Source organism: Gadus macrocephalus, chromosome 14 (assembly GCF_031168955.1).
Source record: "Gadus macrocephalus chromosome 14, ASM3116895v1".
In the NCBI taxonomy this organism is placed as follows: domain Eukaryota; kingdom Metazoa; phylum Chordata; class Actinopteri; order Gadiformes; family Gadidae; genus Gadus; species Gadus macrocephalus.
In genome coordinates this window covers 3,170,589-3,193,201 of record NC_082395.1, presented here as the reverse complement: position 1 = coordinate 3,193,201, position 22,613 = coordinate 3,170,589, and the positions used below count along the sequence as shown (strand labels likewise).

Sequence of the window (22,613 nt, the reverse complement as noted above, 5' to 3'; positions counted from 1 at the left end):
TCTGCCAACAGGGAAACTGAAAGGGCTGACCTAAATAGACCAAAACGAGGTTGAACTTAATAGACACAGCAGGTAGAGAAAATTCAGGGAAATAATACTCAACGTAAAAAATGAGGACATCTAGAGGACAAAACAAAAACTACACATAAAAGTAAGAGGAGTAAAAATCCCTGGATGGATAGGTGTGTGTGTGCGTGTCCAAGACCTGTTTAAATCCAAACTACTTCCTCCCCACTAAAAACACATGTTTTATATTATTCATGCAGAACAGCATTGCTTACCTCTCAATGTGCCCAAAGCGCACCATATGGTTCATAGGAGCTATCAGAGAAACACATTTTCAGTTTTTGTATCAAAGATCAAAATCACTGCAGTCGTTTTCTCAATGGTTTTATTGAGAGGGTACATGGGTTAGCTCCAGCATCGGTGCACGGGGTTAGCAGTGGCCAATATATCACACACACACAAACACACACAGGCACACATCTTGGGAAACAATCTCAAAATGAACTAGAAAACCACTCATGCCCTCGCTCCCTTTTGTCAGTTTAGCAACAAAAAGAAACGGACCAACAAATAAAAGATTAGATTGCCTCAACAAGGAAACGTTTTTTTAAACTAAAAACTCATTCATTTGAGTGTGATTGACAACATATATATATTTTTTTCAGATAATAGCAGAAATAGCAGAAGAGGAAGCTGATTCATAGAACAAATCAACACAGAGTTGAACGCACTGCCAAGGCTAAATATCCATCAACAACGTTAAACCTACCATAACTCAACAACTGTTTTTTTACTCTTTCAACAGGTGACCAAAACAGGTAACATATATACACACACAACGGCCACACCCGGCTGCTTTTAGTTGTCGGGGGCAACCTTCACCGAGCGATGTGACCATGTGATCATGTGGGTGTGGCCATCGTGCGGGCGTGGTCATGGTGTGGGCGTGGTCATGAGGTGGGCGTGGTCATGAGGTGGGCGTGGCCAGGTCCAACGTCAGCCATCATCTTACAGAGGTCATCACTAGACGTTCAAGGTCAACCGTCTCTGCGAAGGCACTTCCCCCCGCGAGTGATGCGCCGCCAACGGAAAAACACGACTAGACAGAGAGACATGCGCACTCTGGACAACATTACGCGACGCAAAATGGCGGCAGGAAGCACAGTGGACTCCCTCAGTCCCGTAGCTAGGCAGAGAGCATAGGTATTTGAGGAAAAAAAAGGAAAATAAAATAAAATAAAAATTGTTCAGGGAATGGTTTGGTTGGCAAGGCTCACAGTGTCCACCTCCGGGAAGGGCACGCGCTCACGTGGGCTCTTGTGGCATGGTGTGATTGGTCCAGGCGTCTAACTCTCCAGTACCATTGGCCGGGCGGCCCGGGAGGGGCGGGGCTGAGGTGGGCAGGCCGTGCTGTCATGAGGCGACCACCTGTACGTAGTTGGCCGGGTACAGGCCCACCTGGCCATTGGCCAGCCGGCCTTGGCACCACCCCTGCTCATCCTCCTCCGTCATCTTCAGCAGCTGTTCTCCTGCACAGAGGGGTGGAGGAGGGGGTGGAGGTGGAGGGTGGAGTGGAGGGGGAGGGGGGTGGAGGTGAGGTCGTGTTCATGTGTAGCGAGGACGTGGTAGGTAGGTGTGGAACGAAATCTCACGCAGGGTTTGTGAAATCGCAATATTTATCAACTTATTCGTGATGCTGTCAAACTGAAGAGGCCACTGGTCCACAAACACCGAACACTGCAGAACTCAGCACATTACAGTGATGACACGGCAGTCACAGTGAAGTGACACTAGAGTGTGACACTGCACTGAAGCTCCAGTGACCCGACAATGACACACGACAGTGTCACACCAGTTCACTTAAACCTTCATTAATTGAATAAAGGAATGCCTGCTAATATTCAGCAATTGCTTTATTATGTATAGTAGGTGCAACCGATTATCAATTGAATCGATAATCGGGATAATTAGTTTTGTCATAATCACGCAGCCCTAGTTGATATCTACCATCAACCAATTCAATCAGCCTTCTGAATCCATGCATTGATGTAAACACACCAGGGCTTTTGAAAATAATAAATCTGCACCAATGAGTATTTATCCTTGCATTATGGATTCTAGGTGGAAGATTTGATAAAAGCATCCATCAAACATGATCACTTTTGTATCCCAAATGATTATTTTGCCAAACTGGCAAATAACCTTGGAACTTTTACCATGCATACAAATATGAACATTGTATATTCAAGTGTGTTCTGCTTATGTGCATATACAATGAACCACAAAGAAAAATAGTAGCATGTATCATGACGGTGCGTGTGCATATATTGACTGTGTGTGTGTGTGTGTGTGTGTGTGTGTGTGTGTGTGTGTGTCATGACTGTGTGTGTTTGTGTGTATATCGTGACTGAGTGTGTGTGTGTCATGACTGTGTGTATATCATGACTTTGTATGTGTGTGTATATCATGACTTTGTATGTGTGTGTATATCATGACTGTGTGTGTGTGTGTATCATGACTGTGTGTGTGTGTGTGTGTGTGTGTGTGTGTGTGTGTGTGTGTGTGTGTGTGTGTGTGTGTGTGTGTGTGTGTGTGTGTGTGTGTGTGTGTGTGTGTGTGTGTGTGTGTGTGTGTGTGTGTGTGTGTGTGTGTGTGTGTGTGCGTGCGTGCGTGCGTGCGTGCGTGCGTGCGTGCGTCTCATAGTAAGCTTGCACCGCGTCTCCTCAGTGTGTGTAAGGACCCACAGAGGCGTGGGTGATTAATGGGCGTTAGTAGGGATTAATACCTGCTTTAAAGCTCAGCTCGTCGGCCTCCTGGCCCGTGTAATCATAGAGCGCACGGACAGGCACAGCCTCTACCTTATCCTCCTCCTCCTCTTCCACCTCCTCCTCCACCTCCTCCTCCTGCTGCTGCTTCTCCACCTCACCCACGCCGTTCACCCCCAGACCCTTCTTAGAGCCGTCCTCGTCCGACCAGTCCGAGGAATAGTCCTTCACCCTGCGGAGGACGGGAGAGAGGGAGGGAGGGAGGGAGGGAGGGAGGGAGGGAGGGAGGGATGGAGGTGAGAGGGAGGGAGGGAGGGAGGTGAGAGGGAGGGAGGGAGGGAGGGAGGGAGGGATGGAGGGATGGAGGTGAGAGGGAGGGAGGGAGGGAGGGAGGGAGGTGAGAGGGAGGGAGGGAGGGATGGAGGTGAGAGGGAGGGAGGGAGGGAGGGAGGGAGGTGAGAGGGAGGGAGGGAGGGAGGGAGGGAGGTGAGAGGGAGAAAGAGAGAATGTCAAGGGTGTGTATTGAAGTTAAAGCGGCTTTGAGGAATGAACCTGAGGTAATTTCTCAAAGAGTCATGAGTCAGACTTGGCTTTGGGTTGATTGCGTGCGTGTGCGTGTGTGTGTCTTGGAGCAGGGCGATTAATTGATTTTTAATCGTAATTCGAATTTATGGTCAATAATTTTTTTTATTTATTAAAAATTAAGATTAAAATAACACTCAGCATGCACTGAAAATAGTGACCGTTTAGCGTTAGGCTAAAGTCTGTGGCAATCAAATTGTGCTTTTGTTAATCTTCAAATAAAATACAAACTTAAAAATATATATATATTTGTGATTTATTGAAATTAAATCTATTAAAATCTGTTTTTTTTTAAAAAATCAGAGATTTTATTTTTAAGCCAAATCACCCAGCCCTAGCGTGTGTGTGTGTGCATGGAGGGCGTTCCCTCTGTGAGTCTGTGAGTCTGTGCTCATGTCCATCGGCATTAACCTACACTGCGATAAGCGTCTAGCTTGCCTGTTCGCTCTAGCTACTGTTCTGAGCGGGATGTGATGAAACAGCGTGGACCAAAGCGTGACCTGAACAGTATTCCTTTGACCGGTGTGTGAACTGAAACTCAGGACCTTGAAGCGTAGGCCTAAAGTCAGATGGAACATAACCACATTGCACGCGTTCTTCATCATACTTCCCCGATCAGTATTTTTATTCGGCTTATTCAGAATGCAATTTCAGATGATCTGTTGATTGTCTGAGTGCCCTCATCCGCGTCGTCACCTGCTCGCCGGGGTAGGGTCACTGGGGCAGCAGCTCAAGCAAGGTCAAAGATTGTCTCAGTGAAACAATTTCAATAAAAAAGGTAAAAGTGACACAGAATCATTGCCCAGATTCTGTTTCCAGCATTCATTCAATACAATTTTATTTGTATAGCCCTTAATCACCGTCACGGTCTCAAAGGGCTTAACAGGCCAAATATTTATGACATGAAAGATTTATTCATATCGAACTGAATACTAATTTGGGTCAAAATGGGCAAGGGCATGCAGGGCAGAAATGGTATCCCATCATGCACCTCTGCTGGTTCATGGTGAGGCCCCTCAGCTCCTGAACCAGGTCAAGGAGCGAGGGGAACACAACCTTTTGTTCAGTTAACATTCTAACGATGATCTTTAATAACCCCTCTGAAAGGCTGTAGCCATTCAGGAGAGGAGCAGTCCGTGAGCGGGCCCAACAACGTGGTGAACAGTGGCTCTGCTATTCCGGCGCAGTGATAATGACCGTCGGGAGCGAGACGCGGGCCCTGCTGGGAGGGGTGTGGGAGAGAAACCGCGCTACTGGGGGCTAATGGGGCCGCGGGGAGGGAGAGAGAGACAGGGCCCCCCCCCCCCCCCCCCCCCCAAACACACACAGGAAACACAACAACACGCAACCTCTGAAGCCTGAGTCAGCGATTTAAGTTAGCAATTAAGAGTGTGAAGTCAGGCCAAGTACAGAGAGTTGAAATACTGGGGTGGGCCCCGCGAGGGCACACACACACACACACACACACACACACACACACACACACACACACTCTCTCTGACGGGATAAAAGCCAGGAGATAGATAATGCACTCTGTTGTTCCTGGTAGCCTAAATATCACGCGAGCGCGATTTGGAGGAAGTGGGTTTCAGATCCACTCCTAGTCCGACTCAGTTACGTATAGCTATGATGATTTTGATGATACATTTTCTCAACCTCTGAACGAACGCAGGAGACGGAGCCGACGGAACGGACGGACCCACAATGCATTGCGGGTTCGCCCCCAGGCAAAGTCAATGACATCCGTCAACGGACGGATGCAGTGGGCAAGGGGTGTAACACACACACACACAGTATTTACGTATTCACCTGCTTGCGTCCAAGATGGTGGGGGTCGGAGTGGGCGGGGCATCCTCCACACCGGACGGCACGATGTTGGTGAGGGTGACCACGTTGTCCTCGTCATGACAACCCTTCTCCTTCCTGCTGATGGAGCGACTCGCGTCCGGGGACCACTCCTGAGCCCACGCCCGCCAGGCACACACACACACACACACACACACACACACACACACACACACACACACACACACACACACACACACACACACACACACACACACACACACACACACACACACACACACACACACACACACACACACACACACGATGAAGGATTTCAACAGAAAATTATTGCACACGTACACACATGCGTGTGTACGTGTGCGTTCAGAGAGCGAGAGAGAGAGCGAGAGAAAGAGAGAGAGAGACACCAGGACAATGCCTCGCTCTGTGTGTGTGAGCTGAGGGAATGCCAAGAGATTCCTGAGGCCATGGAAGCTCTCTGGCCCCTCCCAGTCCCTGTGGGGGCGGCCAGGTGTAGCCAGAGGGCCCATTCAGACTGGGTGATGCACACACACCAACATGCTGCCGTCAACGCTATTTCCAGCGCTCCGGACGATGGTCGTCGGGTTAGGCCTTTGTGGTCACACAGACGCTTGCTTAGAAGGCTACCGCACGGCCTCACAACCCACGTGGAATCATAGAGGAGGTTATAAAGAAAAACATAACCAAGTTCTATTCAGAAAGAGGTTTCTATTTTTCTTCCGCAGGGTCACTAATGGAGGCTGATAAATCCACTGATCACCCCTAATCTGGCATCCCCAAGAGGCTAGATGTGTTCCGTGTCCCTCAAAGTTGACTCTGACTGTATACTTTGGCTCCCTGTATTAAGCCCCCAGCAGGGAAAGGACACATCAAACGTAAAATGAAGAGGCGCTAATAAATATAAAAGAGAGAATTCCTGTTCATTTGGTTTTTTGTTTTTTTACAGGAAACCGTGTGAAAACCTCTCGGTGAACCGTCATAGCGCAAGTTCTCTCTAATGGGCGCTAACTATGGTGCTGCGGCAGAAGCGCGTGTGGAAGTGTGTGCTCATGAGGAAGAGGGTCTTTGGCTCATTCCTCCGACAGCCATTCTAAGGCCCACTCAAGCCCCCCCCCACCCCCCACCCCCCCCCCCCCCCGGGTCACACAACAAGGCTTTCACTCCCGAGCTGCTCGATTCACATGCATTCCTCGTGGGTCGTAGCGCCTCGTACGCCAAGTACCACGCAGGCCCTCAGAAACACTGGAACTGGAAGGACTGGAAGTGGATACTTGGGTTGTAATGCTAGACCGAAATTAAATGAATGAATTGAGGTTCATTGAATGAATCGTAAATGGACTGCATTCATACAGCTCTTTTCTAACCTGTTGCCCCTCAAAGTGCTTTACAATATTGCGGAACATTCACCCATTCATGCACGGCATTCGCTCGCTCGGCCGGTGTCGGCCATGGAAGGCGACAGCCAGCGCGTCGGGAGCATTCAGGGTGAGGCGTCTCGCTCAGGGACACCTTGCCACTCTGCTAGGAGGAGCCGGGGATCGAACTAGCATCCTTCCGGTTACCAGCCAATGAGTGAGTGAATGAGCGAGCGAGCGAGCGAGCTAGAAAGTGAGTGAGCCGGGTGAATGGGACGACTGAGTGAGCAAAGTGCCAGCGTGATGTTTACCTCAAACTGGGGCCAGTTCATGCTCATGCCGGGCCCGTGGGTGTTCCTCCACCACTTCAGGTCTTCCACGTCGTTGGCTGCGTTGATGGTCTGCCCCAGGTCTTGGTGCAGGCTCTGGAACCTTCCACATCAGAGCACCACAGTCACACGGGGAGCACCGCATCACAAACAACCACGATATGCAAGAGAAGTTATCTTTATTCTTCTGCGTTTCACAGCGTTTGATTCGGTATGTGACGTTTGAGTGACACCCGGTCTGAGGTCAAGGGTCAGGTTTTCAACCAGGCCACCTTAGATAAGCTTCCAGAGAGGTCAAAAGAACAGCCCACCATGATCCAATAGAGTTTGGTTTGAGGTGTTGGAGCAATGTCCTTCAACCATACACCCGTGCTCCCTCGCGGGCTTCTTTAATAAAGAAAACAACACATGTGCGTTACAAAGCCCCCCATTAAACCCTCCGCTTCTAATGAAATCCATAAAGGTTTGAATGAAATAGATGGAATGATGGGGACTCATTCACAGCATATTGTATGTGTGTGTGTGTGCAGGCATATGTGTGTGTGTGTGTGTGTGTGTGTATGTGCGCAAGGCCTGTTTAAATTAAAAAGACTTCCTCCCCACTAAAAGACAGAGTAGATTTGCCTTGCGGTTGAAAATAGAAAAGAAAAATACAGATACCATATCCAACCTCTAGGTGGTGCTGTAGAGCAGTGGCCAGATTCCAGCCCTCCCGCAGAGGTAAATTCTGACATTTCCAAAGCACATTCGTTTTTTTTTCCCTGGACACACCCTGTGACCGCCACAGGCAGTGCCTTACCAGAGACGGAATCGTCCCAGCATTCAACTCTTGCAGGTTCAATTGACATTGACATAACCGGTTCTTAACATAACAATGCCGATACACTTGACACCACATTCAGCTACCAGCTATCATATGACCCAAATAAATATATGGTACTGAACTCACAATGCTGGGCTGAAGTAAAAATCCATGAATTCCGCAACATGAACAGGTTCGATATCTGAAGTCAAATTCCAACCAATATTTAGACAGCGGTGCACTTGTTCATTAGCAAACAGTGTCACCATGGGAACGATGAGTCATTTAAATAAATATGAGGGGAGAGGGAAAATAATAGTTAATGGAAAACCGCAAAAGTGGTCGAGTCACTCTCAGACTCGCACAAACACACACCCATCTATCCCACGCACAGAACAAATGTTAATGTAGTTTGAGCATGGATTTAGCATTAGGGCAAATCATTAAAATCCCACCAATCTGTGTGTGTGTGCGTCTACACAAAGTGTGTGTCTGTGTCTCCCTCCTACCCGTCTTGGCAGGACAGGTGTGTGTGTCCCACCCGTCTTGTGTGCGTCCTACACGTGTGTGTGTGTGTGTGTGTGTGTGTGTCTGTCTATCTGTCTGTCCTACCCGTCTTGGCAGGACAGGTCAAGGTAGGAGTGTGTGTGTGTGTCTGCGTCTTTGTGTCTGCTCGTCTGTGCGTCAGTGTGTCTGCGTCTGTGTGTCCGCGTGTGCGTGTGTCTCCTACCCCTCCTGCCGGGACAGGTCCAGGTGTGTGTGGATGTCCTGCAGCACCTCCTTGAAGAAGCGAAGGCGTCCTCGCTCGGCGTCCTGCGTCAGGTCGAACACCTGCTCCATGTCCTCCATGTAGCGGGGGTTACAGCGGTTCAGCTCCTCCAGAGCCTTCTCGTAGCGCTGCTTCGCCTGACACACACACACACACACACACACACACACACACACACACACACACACACACACACACACACACACACACACACACACACACACACACACACACTTATATATATACACACACACTGTATATATATTTTAGAGCTGTCAGTTAAACGCGTTATTAACGGCGTTAACGCAAACCAATTAAAATAAAAAAATTAATGGGACAAAGAATTCAAGGGATATTTAGCATAGAAAAAAAAAATATGATTAATCGCGATTAATCGTGAGTTAACTATGGCATTAATGCGATTAATCGTGATTAAATATTTTAATCGCTTGACAGCCCTAATATATTTATTACATGGCTCTTCTCAATGCCGAGGAACGCTCCGTTCACTTGCATGAGCCCGTCACAACTTCCGGCTGTGAATTATATTTGATAATTCACCGTTGTTGAGTATAATTCACCCCTGTCAAGGAATGTGGATTTTTTCTGCCCTCTTTGTTATGACTCCACAAGTAGTCTGGTTACTTATCAACCCCAGCGTCTTCGGTTGCTAAGTGACGTCAATGTCTTTGATGATCAACACTACGAATGCTGGTAACAAATTAATTGTAAAAAGAGACACCGTGTGAAGTTATTTTTCACACACACACACACACACACACACACACACACACACACACACACACACACACACACACACACACACACACACACACACACACACACACACACACACACACACACACACACACACACACACACACACACACCATTCCCTCCCTGCTTATATTTTAAGTCAGAAATAAGTTTTATTGGATTTCAACTGAACTTTTAAGAGTTCCGTGCATCATTTCATGTTGTTTGGGTGTCAAGGTGGATGGGACTACCGCCGGCCGTGGGCAGATGGCAGCAGGCCTACAGGGCAACAGGCCCGGTCACGCCTGGCGCATAGTAAACGCTCGCTCAGGTATGTTTTCAGTTGTTTTCAGTTGAAATCCAATACAACTTTTCCTGGTTCTCACTGGACATATTCCCACTGGAAGTAGTGGTGCGATACATATTTAGTCAGGGTGTGTCTGGTGTGTGTAAATGGGAGAGTGATTCTGACGTGTAGTATGTCTGTGTGTGTGTGTGTGTGTGTGTGTGTGTGTGTGTGTGTGTGTGTGTGTGTGTGTGTGTGTGTGTGTGTGTGTGTGTGTGTGTGTGTGTGTGTGTGTGTGTGTGTGTGTGTGTGTATCTGTCTGTATCTGGTGTGTGTCTGTGCGCGCATGTGTGTCTTGTGGTGTGTTTGGAGTATGTGTGTGTCTGGTGTGTGTGTTCACAAATGTATCCATCCACTCTCCTATCTACAGGTTTGTGTCCACACATTAGTGAGCACTATCGATTATACGGTGCCACACTAGCAATTAACAAACGGCTGATAAGTGTGTGCGTGTCTATGCGCATGTGTGAATGTGTCTATGCGCATGTATGTGTGTGTGTGTGTCTATGCGTATGTGTGTGTGTTTGTGTGTCTATGCGTATGTGTGTGTGTCTATGCATGTGTGTGTCTGCGTGTGTCTGTGTGTGTGCGTCCGGTGACTCATAGTGCATGCCTGCGGGTGGATTACAGCCCCGTGCGTCCGGCCCCCCCCCTCGCGGTACCTTCTCGGCCTCCTCTGTGCAGCGCTCCACCTTGGTGGAGAACTTGCGGACCTCCTCCTGGGACTTGGTGGGGTCGGCCTTGGCGTGGTTCTCCCTGGTGAGTGCCGTGCGCTCCTCCTTCCTGGTCTGGTGGTAGCTCTTCTTCGTGGACTCCACCTGCACGCGCACACAAGCACACACACACACACACACACACACACCACGCGTTAGCGACACAAACACTTGCATACACAGACATTCATGCTTACACTACCAAGGGACCACAATGGAAATAAGCCCAAGGGCTTTTTTGGGGTTATCCTTTTGACCTGTACGGTTGTTTGCTTACCTTTGTGCATGTGTCAATAAAGAATTTCAATGTCAACACCAGGGACAGAAACAGAGACAGACGCAGACAGACACAGACACGACTTAAGTTACAACCTCTCGACATGTTGTTTAACATTAATCTACAATATGTTATGCATTGACAGTATTGTCAATATGTTATTATCCATCGTCAGGGAGTACTTATTTTGCTTTCAATTGAAACACACGAGTCAAAGTTGGTGTGAAACGTGCACTTTCTACCCTTCACATCTTCTCTTGTTGCGTGGGACATACTATTTCAAATACTATTTACACAACATAGGGCTGAGCGATTAATCGAATTTTGATCGCGATTTCGATTTTAGCGCCAAACGGTCACAAAATTAACATAATCGAGTTTTTCGATTATTTTTTTTTAATATTTTTTTAAGGTTTTATAGAAAGGGCAGAACAGCTGGATACATATCTGTATATCATTTTAGCTTCTAAACATTTCTTTGACCATTTTGTGTATTTTTTCGAGGGGAAATTTCAAAGATTTCAATATTGACCAATATAATCGTGATTATGATTTTCCCCATAATCGAGCAGCCCTAACACAACATGCTCCAGATGCCGTCATCTTCAGCTCAGGGTCTGGCAGAAGCCCACAGACTGGTCCTGCTCTGGCTGACATGGCTGAACCTTGGTGTGGGGCATTCTCTCGCCAAGGCGCTGTGTATTCCAGCAGCATGACGCACCTCTCCTGGGACATTGGTGTCGTAAGTCTGCTGTGATGGAATCTGACCCAATTAGAAACAGCCGCGGTAAACGCCTATGAGGTCACTAGACACGTTGCCACTCCTGCAGTTTGATCCATGGGTTGGATGCTCTATAGGAGTCGGAATAATAACTGACGGACACCAGAAACCCGTCATTTACTTGTCATGTTATTGAGGGTGCATCAAGGTGTGCATTTAGCATTCGAAATGTTTCCTGATGTAATCGCAACCTCCCGTCATTTCAGTCCATCGAATCCAATCCGTTCCTTCAAGCCGAGGTAGTGGGCGGAGTCTAATTACCTGTCTGTGCAGCGCAACAGGTGACCAATGAACTGTCGCTCATATCATGACGACGGTGCGGTTGAATGAATGTACATCATTTCAGACTTTGGAGAGAGGGGTTCAAACACCACACAACAGCAGCGAGGGCTTAGCGGGGTTCAGACCACACCCCAGACACCCTGAGTTTAGGACCTGACTTTCAGATATATATAAAAAAAAGTAGATCCTCTCTTGGGAGTGTCGGAATGGGAAATGTTTCATCTCCGACCTACGTGAGTTCATGCTACCAAGTCTGCATGGTAGAATGAACTGTAGTGATGCGTTGACAACTACAAGCATACAAATGTATTATTATAATTATATATTATAAATGTAAATCTGGTTCTGAAAAAAAACAAACAGTAAGTGAAACGACTATTCAATAAGAACTAGTGCTTAGTAGTTACAATGCTGGATGCTGTATCGGAATAAACTCGGTATCGGCCGATAGTAAAGTTCAGGAATTGGAATCGGTATCGGGAAGGAAAAAAATGGTTTCGGATCATCTCTAGTAGCGGGTACATCCCTCTGCGATACACAACTGTTATTTAGCGTTTCTCCGGATCCGATCATCCACGGCCAGCCCACCCCGGCTCACCTCCTTCAGCCGGCGGACCCAGGGCTTCTGGGCCTTGCGGAAGCCGTCGTCGGCGTCCTTGGTCTCGCGGAAGCCGCCCATCAGCTGCTTGTGGAAGGCGTCCTTCTGCCAGCTGCGCACCTTGTCGCTGTCCTCGCTGGCCAGCTGCCCGCGCATCTCCTGGTGCAGCTCGCTCAGACGCTCCGCCGCCTGCATGAAGGCGTGCCACGCCTTCTCCAGCGTGCCGTACTGAGGGCCTGGGCACAGGCGCGGGTTCGAACCCAGGTTACGTTCGGACGGGTCAACGGTGTCGACGCCCCTACCCCCCCCACTGCCCCTTCTCCCTTACTCTCCTGAAAACACCCCTTTGAGCAGTGATTGTTTGTTGTGCGTCCTGGCACTCAGCACTTAGCATCGTGTAGCATCTTATCCTCGGTATCTTTGCTGTAGATAGCCTCTCATCCATCCAACCATCCATCCATCTCCCCATCCCTCCCCTGGTTCTCTCCTCTGACCGGCTCACCTTCCATCCCTCCGTCCCCAGGTCCATCTCCTCCTCACCTTTCCCGACCGTGCCCCTCCCTCTCTCCCTCCCTCCCTCCCTCCCTCCATCCCTCCGTCCCTCCGTCCTCAGGTCCATCTCCTCCTCACCTTTCTCCACCGTGCCCCTCCCTCCCTCCCTCCCTCCCTCCCTCCCTCCATCCCTCCGTCCTCAGGTCCATCTCCTCCTCACCTTTCTCCACCGTGCCCCTCCACTTGCGGGCCCAGTCGCCGAGCTGCAGGGCGTAGCTCCTCTCGATCTTGGCGCGCTCCTGGAAGCAGTTGACCACCTCGCTGCAGAGCCGGTGGCCGTCGTCGATGCGCCGCACCGTGCGTTTGTAGTTCCCCGGCTGCACGCGCACGCACACACACAATACAGACAGGTCAGACGGTGATGTTGATAAGAATGTTGTGCACACACACACACACACTAATAAATACATACAAATCCATCATCATTTTTATACGACTAATTCGAATTCAATTCAAATGTATTGAATTTTTTCAATTACATTTATCTGGAGAACAGTGTTTTTCTCACACACGCACACACACACACACACACACACACACACACACGTCAATGTATACCGTTTTGTCTGTATGGTTTTTAGTTTCGAGAAAGTATTCAACATAACTAGAATTAATCAAAATGTAGTTTATAAACTACATTTCTTGAACCCAATGCGCAGTAACAACAAGCGATAAAATAAAACAACGACAACAATCATGACTCCTATACGTCCGACCGTTCATTTTGTTCATTGTGAACGACCGCAGAGATCAGCCTTAGCTCTCAGCTCTCAGCTCTGAGGAGAGGAGCCAGCCGCTGGGATAAAGCTGTCTGCATTAGCTGCAGAGAGGGCTGGCAGGCCACGGTGCAAGTCAGCAGGGACTCATTACGCACCCGCGTGTCTCTATTTAAAACAACACGGCTCCACCTTAGCGTCAGCAACAGCGCTGCCCACACTACAGTCAGCAGGACGCACTCGTCCTCCCCTCGCTGGGTACGCATACAGACGCGTGTCAGGCGCCCGGCCTGCTGAGCTGATGAGGTGGCCGACAAGATGCTATTACACCGACTCTGTGGTTAGCACTGTTGGCGATAAAACCCTTGCCTGCGTGTGTTGGCGTTTAAAGTCCCAGCTGCCTGTGTGCGCGTTTGTGTTTGCGCGTTTGTGTTTGCCTGTGTGCGTGTTTGCCTGTGTGTGTGTGGCCCACCTCCCAGAAGCTGTCAGAGCTGCCCAGGTCGCTGAGGTCTCCATTGGAAGACATGTTGGGGTCTGCCCTACAGCACGGAATGATGCCGGCTAGACGTGGGACTGAGGAGAGACAGACAGAGACAGAGACAGAGACAGGAGAGAGAGGATGGGGCAGAAAAACACATCATTAAAAAAATGCTAGCTTCCAAGAGTCCTCTCTACTACTAATGCTTAACACTTAACACGTCAGACATGAGATAATAGGATATCGATTTAGATGATTAACCCTGTTTCTTTAGTTCCTTGTCATTACTGGGGTGCTGCACGCTACCCGTAGCGCTCATGCCCCTTGGCTCAGGCGGGCTCCACGTCAGCTAAGGGGTTTATTTACTGGCCCGAGTGCTGGCAGAGAGAAGCCCCTACCACACGCTGCCCACCGGCCCCCCCCAGTCTCCCTACCGCCCACCAGCACACAACAGAACCACTTGTTAGATCTCTCTCTCTCTCTCTCTCTCTCTCTCTCTCTCTCTCTCTCTCTCTCTCTCTCTCTCTCTCTCTCTCTCTCTCTCTCTCTCTCTCTCTCTCTCTCTCTCTCTCTCTCTCTCTCTCTCTCTCTCTCTCTCTCTCTCTCTCTCTCTCTCTCTCTCTCTCTCTCTCTCTCTCTCTCTCTCTCTCTCTCTCTCTCTCTCTCTCTCTCTCTCTCTCATATTTGCACAGAGAGCACTGCAGATATTAAAGCTGAACTTGGATGACTACAGCCAAGGGAGAGCCCTTTTCTCTGAGCTCGGCCACATGAGTGTCTTGGATAACAGCATGGCCAGTCATACTTCACGCTACCACTGATTGTTTGTGGACTACCCCGTGGACCCAGTGTAATCTGCGTGAGATATCCTGAACCCAGTAGCACTGTAGACGCATCCCAAGAGCGGATGAACCTTGCCCAGGGTTCACGATGACCTCGGTCCTCCATACTCTATACATCCACATCCGCACTGACGCAGTCTCATTGGACGACTCCCAGGGCCAAGGCCAAAACACTTCCTGTGGCAGACACAACAACTTGAGAGGGAAGCTAGTTGCCACACAAAGATTGGGTGTGTGTGTGTGTGTGTGTGTGTGTGTGTGTGTGTGTGTGTGTGTGTGTGTGTGTGTGTGTGTGTGTGTGTGTGTGTGTGTGTGTGTGTGTGTGTGTGTGTGTGCGCCGGTTAAACGCTTCACACGGTAAAATATCTTCAAAACAAAGTTCTACACACCACATTTTGGGCCACATCATAGCCCAACTGAAAAAGTAACCGCTCAATCGAGAAACCGGAAAAACTATAAACAGTAAATTTCCAGAAGGGCTAGTTGGTTAAAACGGGTTCCGGATATACCCAGGGTGGAATGCCGGACCCATAATCTCCAGTCTGCAATATGGAGTAGGTGTGGCAGTAAAATAAAGAACACAGCATGGACAGAAATGACATGGTAGAGTCTGGATGACCTTTCAAAAGCTATTCTGTGGGAGTAAGCAATGCTGACTCCCGTCATCAAACCGTTTAATATACAGAGAACAAGCATAAGCTTGCCAGCAGCGTTATCATGTCCATTCTGGTCCTAGTACGAAGTGAACGTTAAACCAACTGACCAGTTATTTCATGGAGGTATTAGTTAGTTATACCTTTGTTGAGCTATCAAGATTTGCCGTTTAGACAAATGTCAGGAAGTGGTGAAACCATTCACAAAAAACCTTTCGGTGATATTGATTGGTAAGTCAACACCGCTCGGAATTCAATTAAAAATGATCCTAAATTATGACACAGTAGATAGGAATTAGGAAAGAAAGGTTAAAATAGACAGCAGTCATAGCTTTGCACTGCAAAATAGACGCAGTCTTCAAGCCAAGTATTAATCTGCAAGGTGTGACATGTAATGATGACCGCAACGTGATGGCACCTCCCACAGCAGCAACAGATCTTGCTCTTATCTGCAGTACTCATTACTCCCCCTCCCCCCCAAGCAAATCTTTTCTACATCTACATCTATCTACTCTTTTTACCTTTTAATCATTTGGACTGCAGTGTTGTTAGAACATACATGTTTCACCCATACAGAAACACAGAAGTGTGAATGAGTGAGTGGGTGGAAAGTATTCTAGCAAAGGAGGCATCTGACATCAACATGCTACAACATGAGCGGGTATGAGAAGCTGACTTGGCCGGCACATGCTAATTACTATTCCAAGAAGAGTGTGTGTCGTTGTGAAATAAGGGTACTTGATCTGGATGCTTGACTTTGTTGTTCCTATCGCTTCACTCTTGTGAACATGAACTCACATGAACATACAGTTTCTCTGGGTACTCAAGATATGAGTTTTGTTGCACTTGTTTCGACCAATAGCTCAGACTGGTTCTAAGGAAGCTATTCAAACCAAAGGTATGAATGTCAATGTTAAGTATGCAAGGCGTGTCTAAATTGTATCATCAGTGAATCAAACCACAAATCTCCTACTACCAAAGTGAACATGAAAGCCAGCACACTTCCTCAACGGGCCACTTGTGAGATCGGTCACAAGATTCCACCATTTAATACTCAAAAAACACACAAGAAAATACAAACAAAAGTAGATCTACAGCTATTGATCAACTGTGTTCAATCCCGTCAGTCTGTGGGTGGCCCTGATTTAAGAGATTACGCTTTGTGATGTCCAGCAAGTTTATAGACGGACAGACTCATTAGTGGAGTAGGTCAGTGCTCTGGCACACACACTAGATGCTGCTGCCCCAGGCCAGACAGAACGCTGTTTGTCAAACCACTTCTACAATACATTTGTGGTAACACATATGGATAAGGTTATCAGGACGGTTCAAAAACTTAATGAATGAAAGTTAACCTGAAGCAAAATGTGTTAACATTCTGAAGTTCTGTTTAGAATGAACACATTTGAAATGTTGCCATAACTTGATGTTGAGCTGTCCAACCCAACTCAACACATGGCTGTGTTGCTATAATAAAAACACACAGGAGACAGAACGTAAGACGAGTACTTGGTATGACAAGGATAAGAACACGGAGAAGTTAGAATACAAACACTATGCTCTGTGAGAATATTGACACCATGATCAGATAAAAATACAAGTAATACTTGTTGAGTAGAAAGTTTAGCAGATCATTTTTTTCCCCAACATGCCGCTTGCACACAAAGCCCCAGACGCGCACACGCCTGCCTCATCTTACCTTGCTTTGTTTGCCGTGAGCGACAGACCTACTCTGAACCACCCACTCTATGCTCCCCTCTCACACCCTTCCCTATAATCAACCACGCGTCTGCAAACCTCCTTCCTCCAACCCTCTCCAACTACAGCCCTCGGCAAACCACCGCACTTCACCCCCCGGAGTCGCCCGAGACGACACCCCAAAAGCAGGACACTTCCACTTCAAGAAGGAGGACGTGCCAAAACAATAAACACCTAAAGAAGTGCCTCCAAGCCGACCCAGTGCCTGGTCAGGGAGGAGAACACAACCCTCCTCTCAGAGTGGCTGTGGAGCAGTCACTGGAGAGGCTGAGAGATCCCTCCCATGGGTGTGTGTCCACAAAGGATGTTTATCTTGCATTGGTAAGTGACCACGTTCTTGAGTTCATTTCCCCACACGCAAACTTCGTCTGACATGGAAGGAATAGGAATCAAGAAGTACAATTGTCCCGTACTCAAAAAAAAAGATGCTTCATACAACATTGTATAGAACCATAAAATGATCATAAAATACAAAGCCAGAAGTCGGAATATAACATTGTCAGAGTTATATCTAGAGAGAACTATAGGGCATTGGCCTGCAGGACCATCATGATATACCGATGCGTTCCTTAAGACGTTGGCCTTTCTAGAGTGATTAACCATCCGCTGGCAAGCCCAACGAAAAAGTAATCAGGGCTGCATTCTGACCTATGCCTTCTTTGACTCTTGGCTTAAATTCCAGGGCGGCCTGGGACTTAACTGTGACAGAGTATCCATCTTCCCTGGGACCAGTAGCCAGGCCATGGTACAAAAAGGACGATGATTTAAAAATGTATTAATAAATGAACGGTCAGAAAAAAACGGAAAGCATCACCATTGTCGAGTGAAGCAAAGGCTGGGATAGAGAAAGGCGGTTGAAAAAAGTGAATATTGACTAGCCATGCACAGTGGGAGGCTGGAAACGGTAATATTTCCGTGTGTATAGTTGTTTACAGAAGGAGAAAGAGATAACAATGCAAGTGACAACATGTATAGTTGTATAGTTGACAGAGGTTTTTGGACCATCAACACAACACTACAAGGAGTTAGGGGCATGGGACAGACAGTAAGGAAGGCAGGAGTGTGCAAGGCAGAGACACACAACGATTGAAGGAGATTCAATGGACGGTGGATTTAGGCAGAAGTGGGTCAGTGCAGGCGGGCCTGGGATGGGGGAGGAGGGATGGGGGAGGTGGCTTGGAAGGGAGGGAGGGAGGGAGGGAGGGAGGGAGGGAGGGAGGGAGGGAGGGAGGGTTGGAGGGAAAGGGTAGACTAGGTCTAGGGCCTCAAAGGCTCTACTGGAAACCCAGTCAATAATCAGATTAATGTACACCAACGGTTTTACAGCAGCCTGCTTCCATTCGTTCCTGAAACCATGCTACTAGCAGGCTAGGGGAGTTTTATATGGGTATTAGCCTGAGTTATGTTACACCAGCGCATTATGCTCATGACACTATTATTAGCAGGGCAAAATCATGAGTTGGTGATTGTAGGTGCTGTGGGAATGGGCCGGGACTTCCAGTAGATCACCACTGTTGGTGGTAGATGGTTTTACATTCAGACTACAACGTAAACAAAACAAGCTGTACAGCAGAGCCCTTTTATTAGTTAGTAGAGTAAATGTAATAGAATCCCGAACATCCAAACTGCCATAGATTCTAATGATAACAAAATCTGCCATTCAACGAATCACAACGTTTAAAACTGTTACTATACCTTACTAAAATATGACAATTACAATCAGGGCATTTAGCAGACGCTTTTATCCAAAGCGACTTACATCGGTTAATACACACATTGACACACCGACGGCAGAGTCAACCATGCAGGGCGACAGCCAGCTCATCAGGAGCAGTTAGGGTTAAGTGTCTTGCTCAGGGACACATCAACACTCAGCTAGGAGGAGCCGGGGATCGAACTAGCAACCTTTACAAGGCAACTGCTCTACCTCCTGAGCTAAGCCGACCCTGACAACATTTTCTAATCGATTTTTCGTAAATCATATTCTTGACGGGGGGCTTTTCCGGCTACAGGCTGCCAGAAACAGGGAATGTCCCCGGAAAAGGGGACCCTGTTACTAACAAACCCATTCCATTGATTGGCTACATATGGAGGTTCTAATCACTGGCAGGAATTTGTTTTGGAAGCTATCCTGAATACAAATGGGTACATCCGAGAACATTGAGGACTGGAAGGGAGACTACAGATATTGTATCTGTCCTTAGTAACAGATATCTCCCAAATGTTCACCATGACCTGGAAACTGCTTGAAAAGGCAAAACTGTGTACCGTTGGACAAAAATAAACAGAAATAATGATGGATGAGGCTCTGAAGTCATGCTCCAGATGACAGGACCAACCCAGAAAACACACACTTCAAGAAATACATAACAAATAGAGGGGAGATGCAAAACAGAGTACATCCTGATCTCGTGTTCCTCTCCATACAAACCCAGTGAATTGTGTAGTACTTTTGAATTCACAAGTGCGAATTTAAAAATGCCTATATTGGCCAACCTTGAAAGGCTTTCTAAACCGGTCCAATCCGATAAGCTTGCAGGGATGAAACACATTTTCTGTTCTGTGAAAATATGGACTATGAAATCTCACTTATGTGCAGTATGTCAGAGTCTAGCTTCACATACACTGCAGTGCAAACCTATTAATGAATGCCCAGTAATCCCAGTGGGTTCTATGTTTTCAGTCTCAGGAAACAGACCAGAAATAGGGATGTTCGATTCATGTAGGTGAAACTAGAACGGCCAGGTCAGAGAGGTAGGATTATCTACTTTATTTAAAATACTTGTAAACCACAGTTTCCAGTTAGGTAACAGACTTTGAGTGTTGAATGTATAGAACTCCATGCATTCACCTTCCTACAACACTACACACCTACAATTGCACACATTCATGTTACAAAACAAGACCATTTTCTACCCACATACATGATGTGCTCCATCCCAGGGTCCAAGCAAAGACAACCTTACCTTTTCAGAGATGAAAACAGAGATGGACAGCAGTCCAAATGCAAGCAAGGGCTGTTTCTCCGAAGGCCTGAGAAGCAATAGACAAGAGCAAGGCTAAAGAGCAGAGATTCAGCGAGAGAGAGAAAGAAAAATCCTTAAAAAATAGACAGAGCGAGAGAGAGAGAGAGAGAGAGAGAGAGAGGAAACACACCAGAGAGACAACAGAGGAGCTGGTTAGGAAGCCTTGAAGCCCACAGACATGCAGTGAGGATCTCACAGAACCTGACGATGGTCCAGCAGGCTGCCAGGTGAGTGAGGCCGCAGATAGTAAGTTGGTGGCAGTTATTGCAGTTATGGAGCAGTGGCTTAGAGGTGGGACATTCTGGGGCTCCCACTGAAATGCCACACATAATAAGCGTGTAGTAAACATAATGAGCAGGCCGGAGAGACCCCGGAGCTCATAGAGGAGGTCCGGGGGACTTACATCACACTTCTAAAATTACCTTGGAATGGCCGGGAGAAAAGGGGTCAAAGTATCTGTCAATAGGACGTCAACACACCACGAGTTGCAAGTTCATTGAGCTCTTCCCTTGCCAAGTAAGGCATAGGATTAAATATTGAGGTCTCTGGTCTCATGAGAATGACCAGTTCTAGTTTTAGGAACATGGCAGTATGGCTGGACAGAAAGGCTTTTGTCATCAACATATTTGCGCGGCAGCTCTGTGTCTCCGGTGATCAGAGAGCGAATAATGCAGGGATGGATAGACCTGTACAACTCAGACATCAGCCCTTTGAAGAAGCAGCAGTCAACGCAGGCTGCACCATTCCCTCCAACAGGAACTTGCAATCGAAAAGTGCTGCATGTCACTAGTAAACCTGGAGTATGTTCTGGTAGAAGATGGGACAGAATATTAAACATAAAGAGACACAATCCATTATTGTTCCCCTGCATAGCATTCAGCAGCCAGCCAAAATGCTATACCCTAGACACAATTTAATTCCTCCGAACTCTACACTGCCACAAGATAGGTCAATGTGCTACGTTTGACTACTTCTGTTGAATTAATTTCTTCAGATTAACACATACTTTAGGTCATTGTAGTATCGTACATTCTGAACACCTTGTTCATGCGGTTAGGGTCCTACATGGTGTGTGTAGAGTACTGTAAACTAGGTGACACAACTCGACTCCAAAACATCAGATGTAGCACTAGGACCAAAACAATTCCCTTTTCTTTTCTTTTTTAATGAGAAAATAGATGCATCTTTCATAGGAGACCTCTGAGAAATCGACAGCTGCTGATGGACCTCGACATTCTATGAAAATAATCCACTTGCTGCTCAGGGAACCTGAGGGCCAGACAGAGGCAGCAGAGCCCCCCACCATCAGCCGGGCGACATGACGTCATGACGCCCTGGCTGCTGCACTGAGAGAACCCCGAAGAGTCGAACCAGATACCCACTCAACGAACAAGAATAAACGAGTGAACGTAAACGATTCCAACATCTCCCATGTAACTCCAACTTTTCCCGAACGAGCTTACGTCATGTTAAACCAACCGATCGCTAAGCGGGCGATTTGCGATAATTTAAATTACGCAGTAGGTACGTGTCTCCATTACACGCCTCCAGTCCCAGCGATGCAATTGCGCTTACTAATGATGTGCGTCATGTTGGCGTTATCAACATAAAACATCTAAACATCTAAATAACATACGGGCTAGGCTACTTAAGTCTCCAACAAGCACCTACCTGTTGCAACTTGTGTTGCTTTGCTCCGATCCTCTTTCTCCGATTATCCTGTTCCCTAGAAGCTCCCAGCGGGCGGTCGGCGGCACATGGGTGCGTCGGGCAGGGTGAAACTCTCCGAAAGGTTCCGTGTGCCTCGAAGCCAGCAGCGCGTTGAATGTCAATGTTTACTCAGAAGCAACAGGCTCGCTTGCTGCCCTCCCATAGGCCATTACGCTGCGACTCCATACGTCCTGCAGAGACTCGCCACCAGTGCATGCATGCTCCTCACCCGTACGCTGCTGGCTTGGACTCCCAAGGAATAGTCGATTTGTAATGTGTTGCCTTATTGAACAATAGTTGACTTTAATGTGGATCTGTATAACACTTTCGAGAGGGAAGGAGTCTTTTCGATGCTTCCTAGCGTCGCTCAGGAGAGGTCTCTGTAATCAGATGCTGCTAGCCACAATATCCATTCATCCTATTACGGGTCTTTAACCCTTCACTGTCTGAGCAAGCGATCATCACATCCGCCTGCACACACACACACACACACACACACACACACATACAAAGACACCAGTTTACCAGGCGCCCGCGCAGAGACACACACACGCACGCACGCACGCCCGAAAACAAACGCACACTCTTTCTCTCAGAGACTATATAAATGGGTTTCCCTTTCCCACGGAGCATCCAATGTTTTTTGCCAATGAACCATCAGCATAAGTTTTAGCAGCGCCCTCTAAAGGG

The 22,613-nt window shown here is 47.7% G+C and overlaps 1 protein-coding gene across 7 annotated transcripts; it reads right to left on the bottom strand.

Annotated features, from left to right (window-relative positions):
- Window positions 1-376: 376 nt before the first annotated feature.
- Window positions 377-22,597, bottom strand: pacsin3 (protein kinase C and casein kinase substrate in neurons 3). Of its 7 annotated transcripts, none has more exons than XM_060070556.1 (11): window positions 21,885-22,597; window positions 20,154-20,246; window positions 13,932-14,032; window positions 12,904-13,060; window positions 12,192-12,427; window positions 10,203-10,358; window positions 8,400-8,575; window positions 6,850-6,970; window positions 5,163-5,311; window positions 2,792-3,003; window positions 377-1,535 (listed from the first exon to the last, which is right to left on the bottom strand). In XM_060070556.1, exons 3-11 carry the CDS (start codon window positions 13,983-13,985, stop codon window positions 1,420-1,422), a joined length of 1,377 nt encoding a protein of 458 aa, XP_059926539.1. In that variant the 5' UTR covers window positions 13,986-14,032; window positions 20,154-20,246; window positions 21,885-22,597; the 3' UTR covers window positions 377-1,419. The 7 variants fall into 7 exon arrangements, with proteins under 7 accessions (XP_059926539.1, XP_059926541.1, XP_059926538.1 ...); XM_060070558.1 differs by lacking the exon at window positions 21,885-22,597 and adding an exon at window positions 20,344-20,538 and having other exon boundaries at window positions 20,154-20,220; XM_060070555.1 differs by lacking the exon at window positions 20,154-20,246 and having other exon boundaries at window positions 21,885-22,529.
- Window positions 22,598-22,613: the final 16 nt, after the last annotated feature.

Coding starts and splice junctions, on each gene's coding strand:
- pacsin3 (XM_060070556.1), bottom strand. CDS start 13,985: ATGTCTTCCAATGGAGACCTCAGCGACCTGGGCAGCTCTGACAGCTTC. Junction 10,359..12,191: donor GGGTCCGCCGGCTGAAGGAG/GTGAGCCGGGGT, acceptor GTGCGCGTGCAG/GTGGAGTCCACGAAGAAGAG. Junction 1,536..2,791: donor CGAGCTGAGCTTTAAAGCAG/GTATTAATCCCT, acceptor CCCTCTGTGCAG/GAGAACAGCTGCTGAAGATG.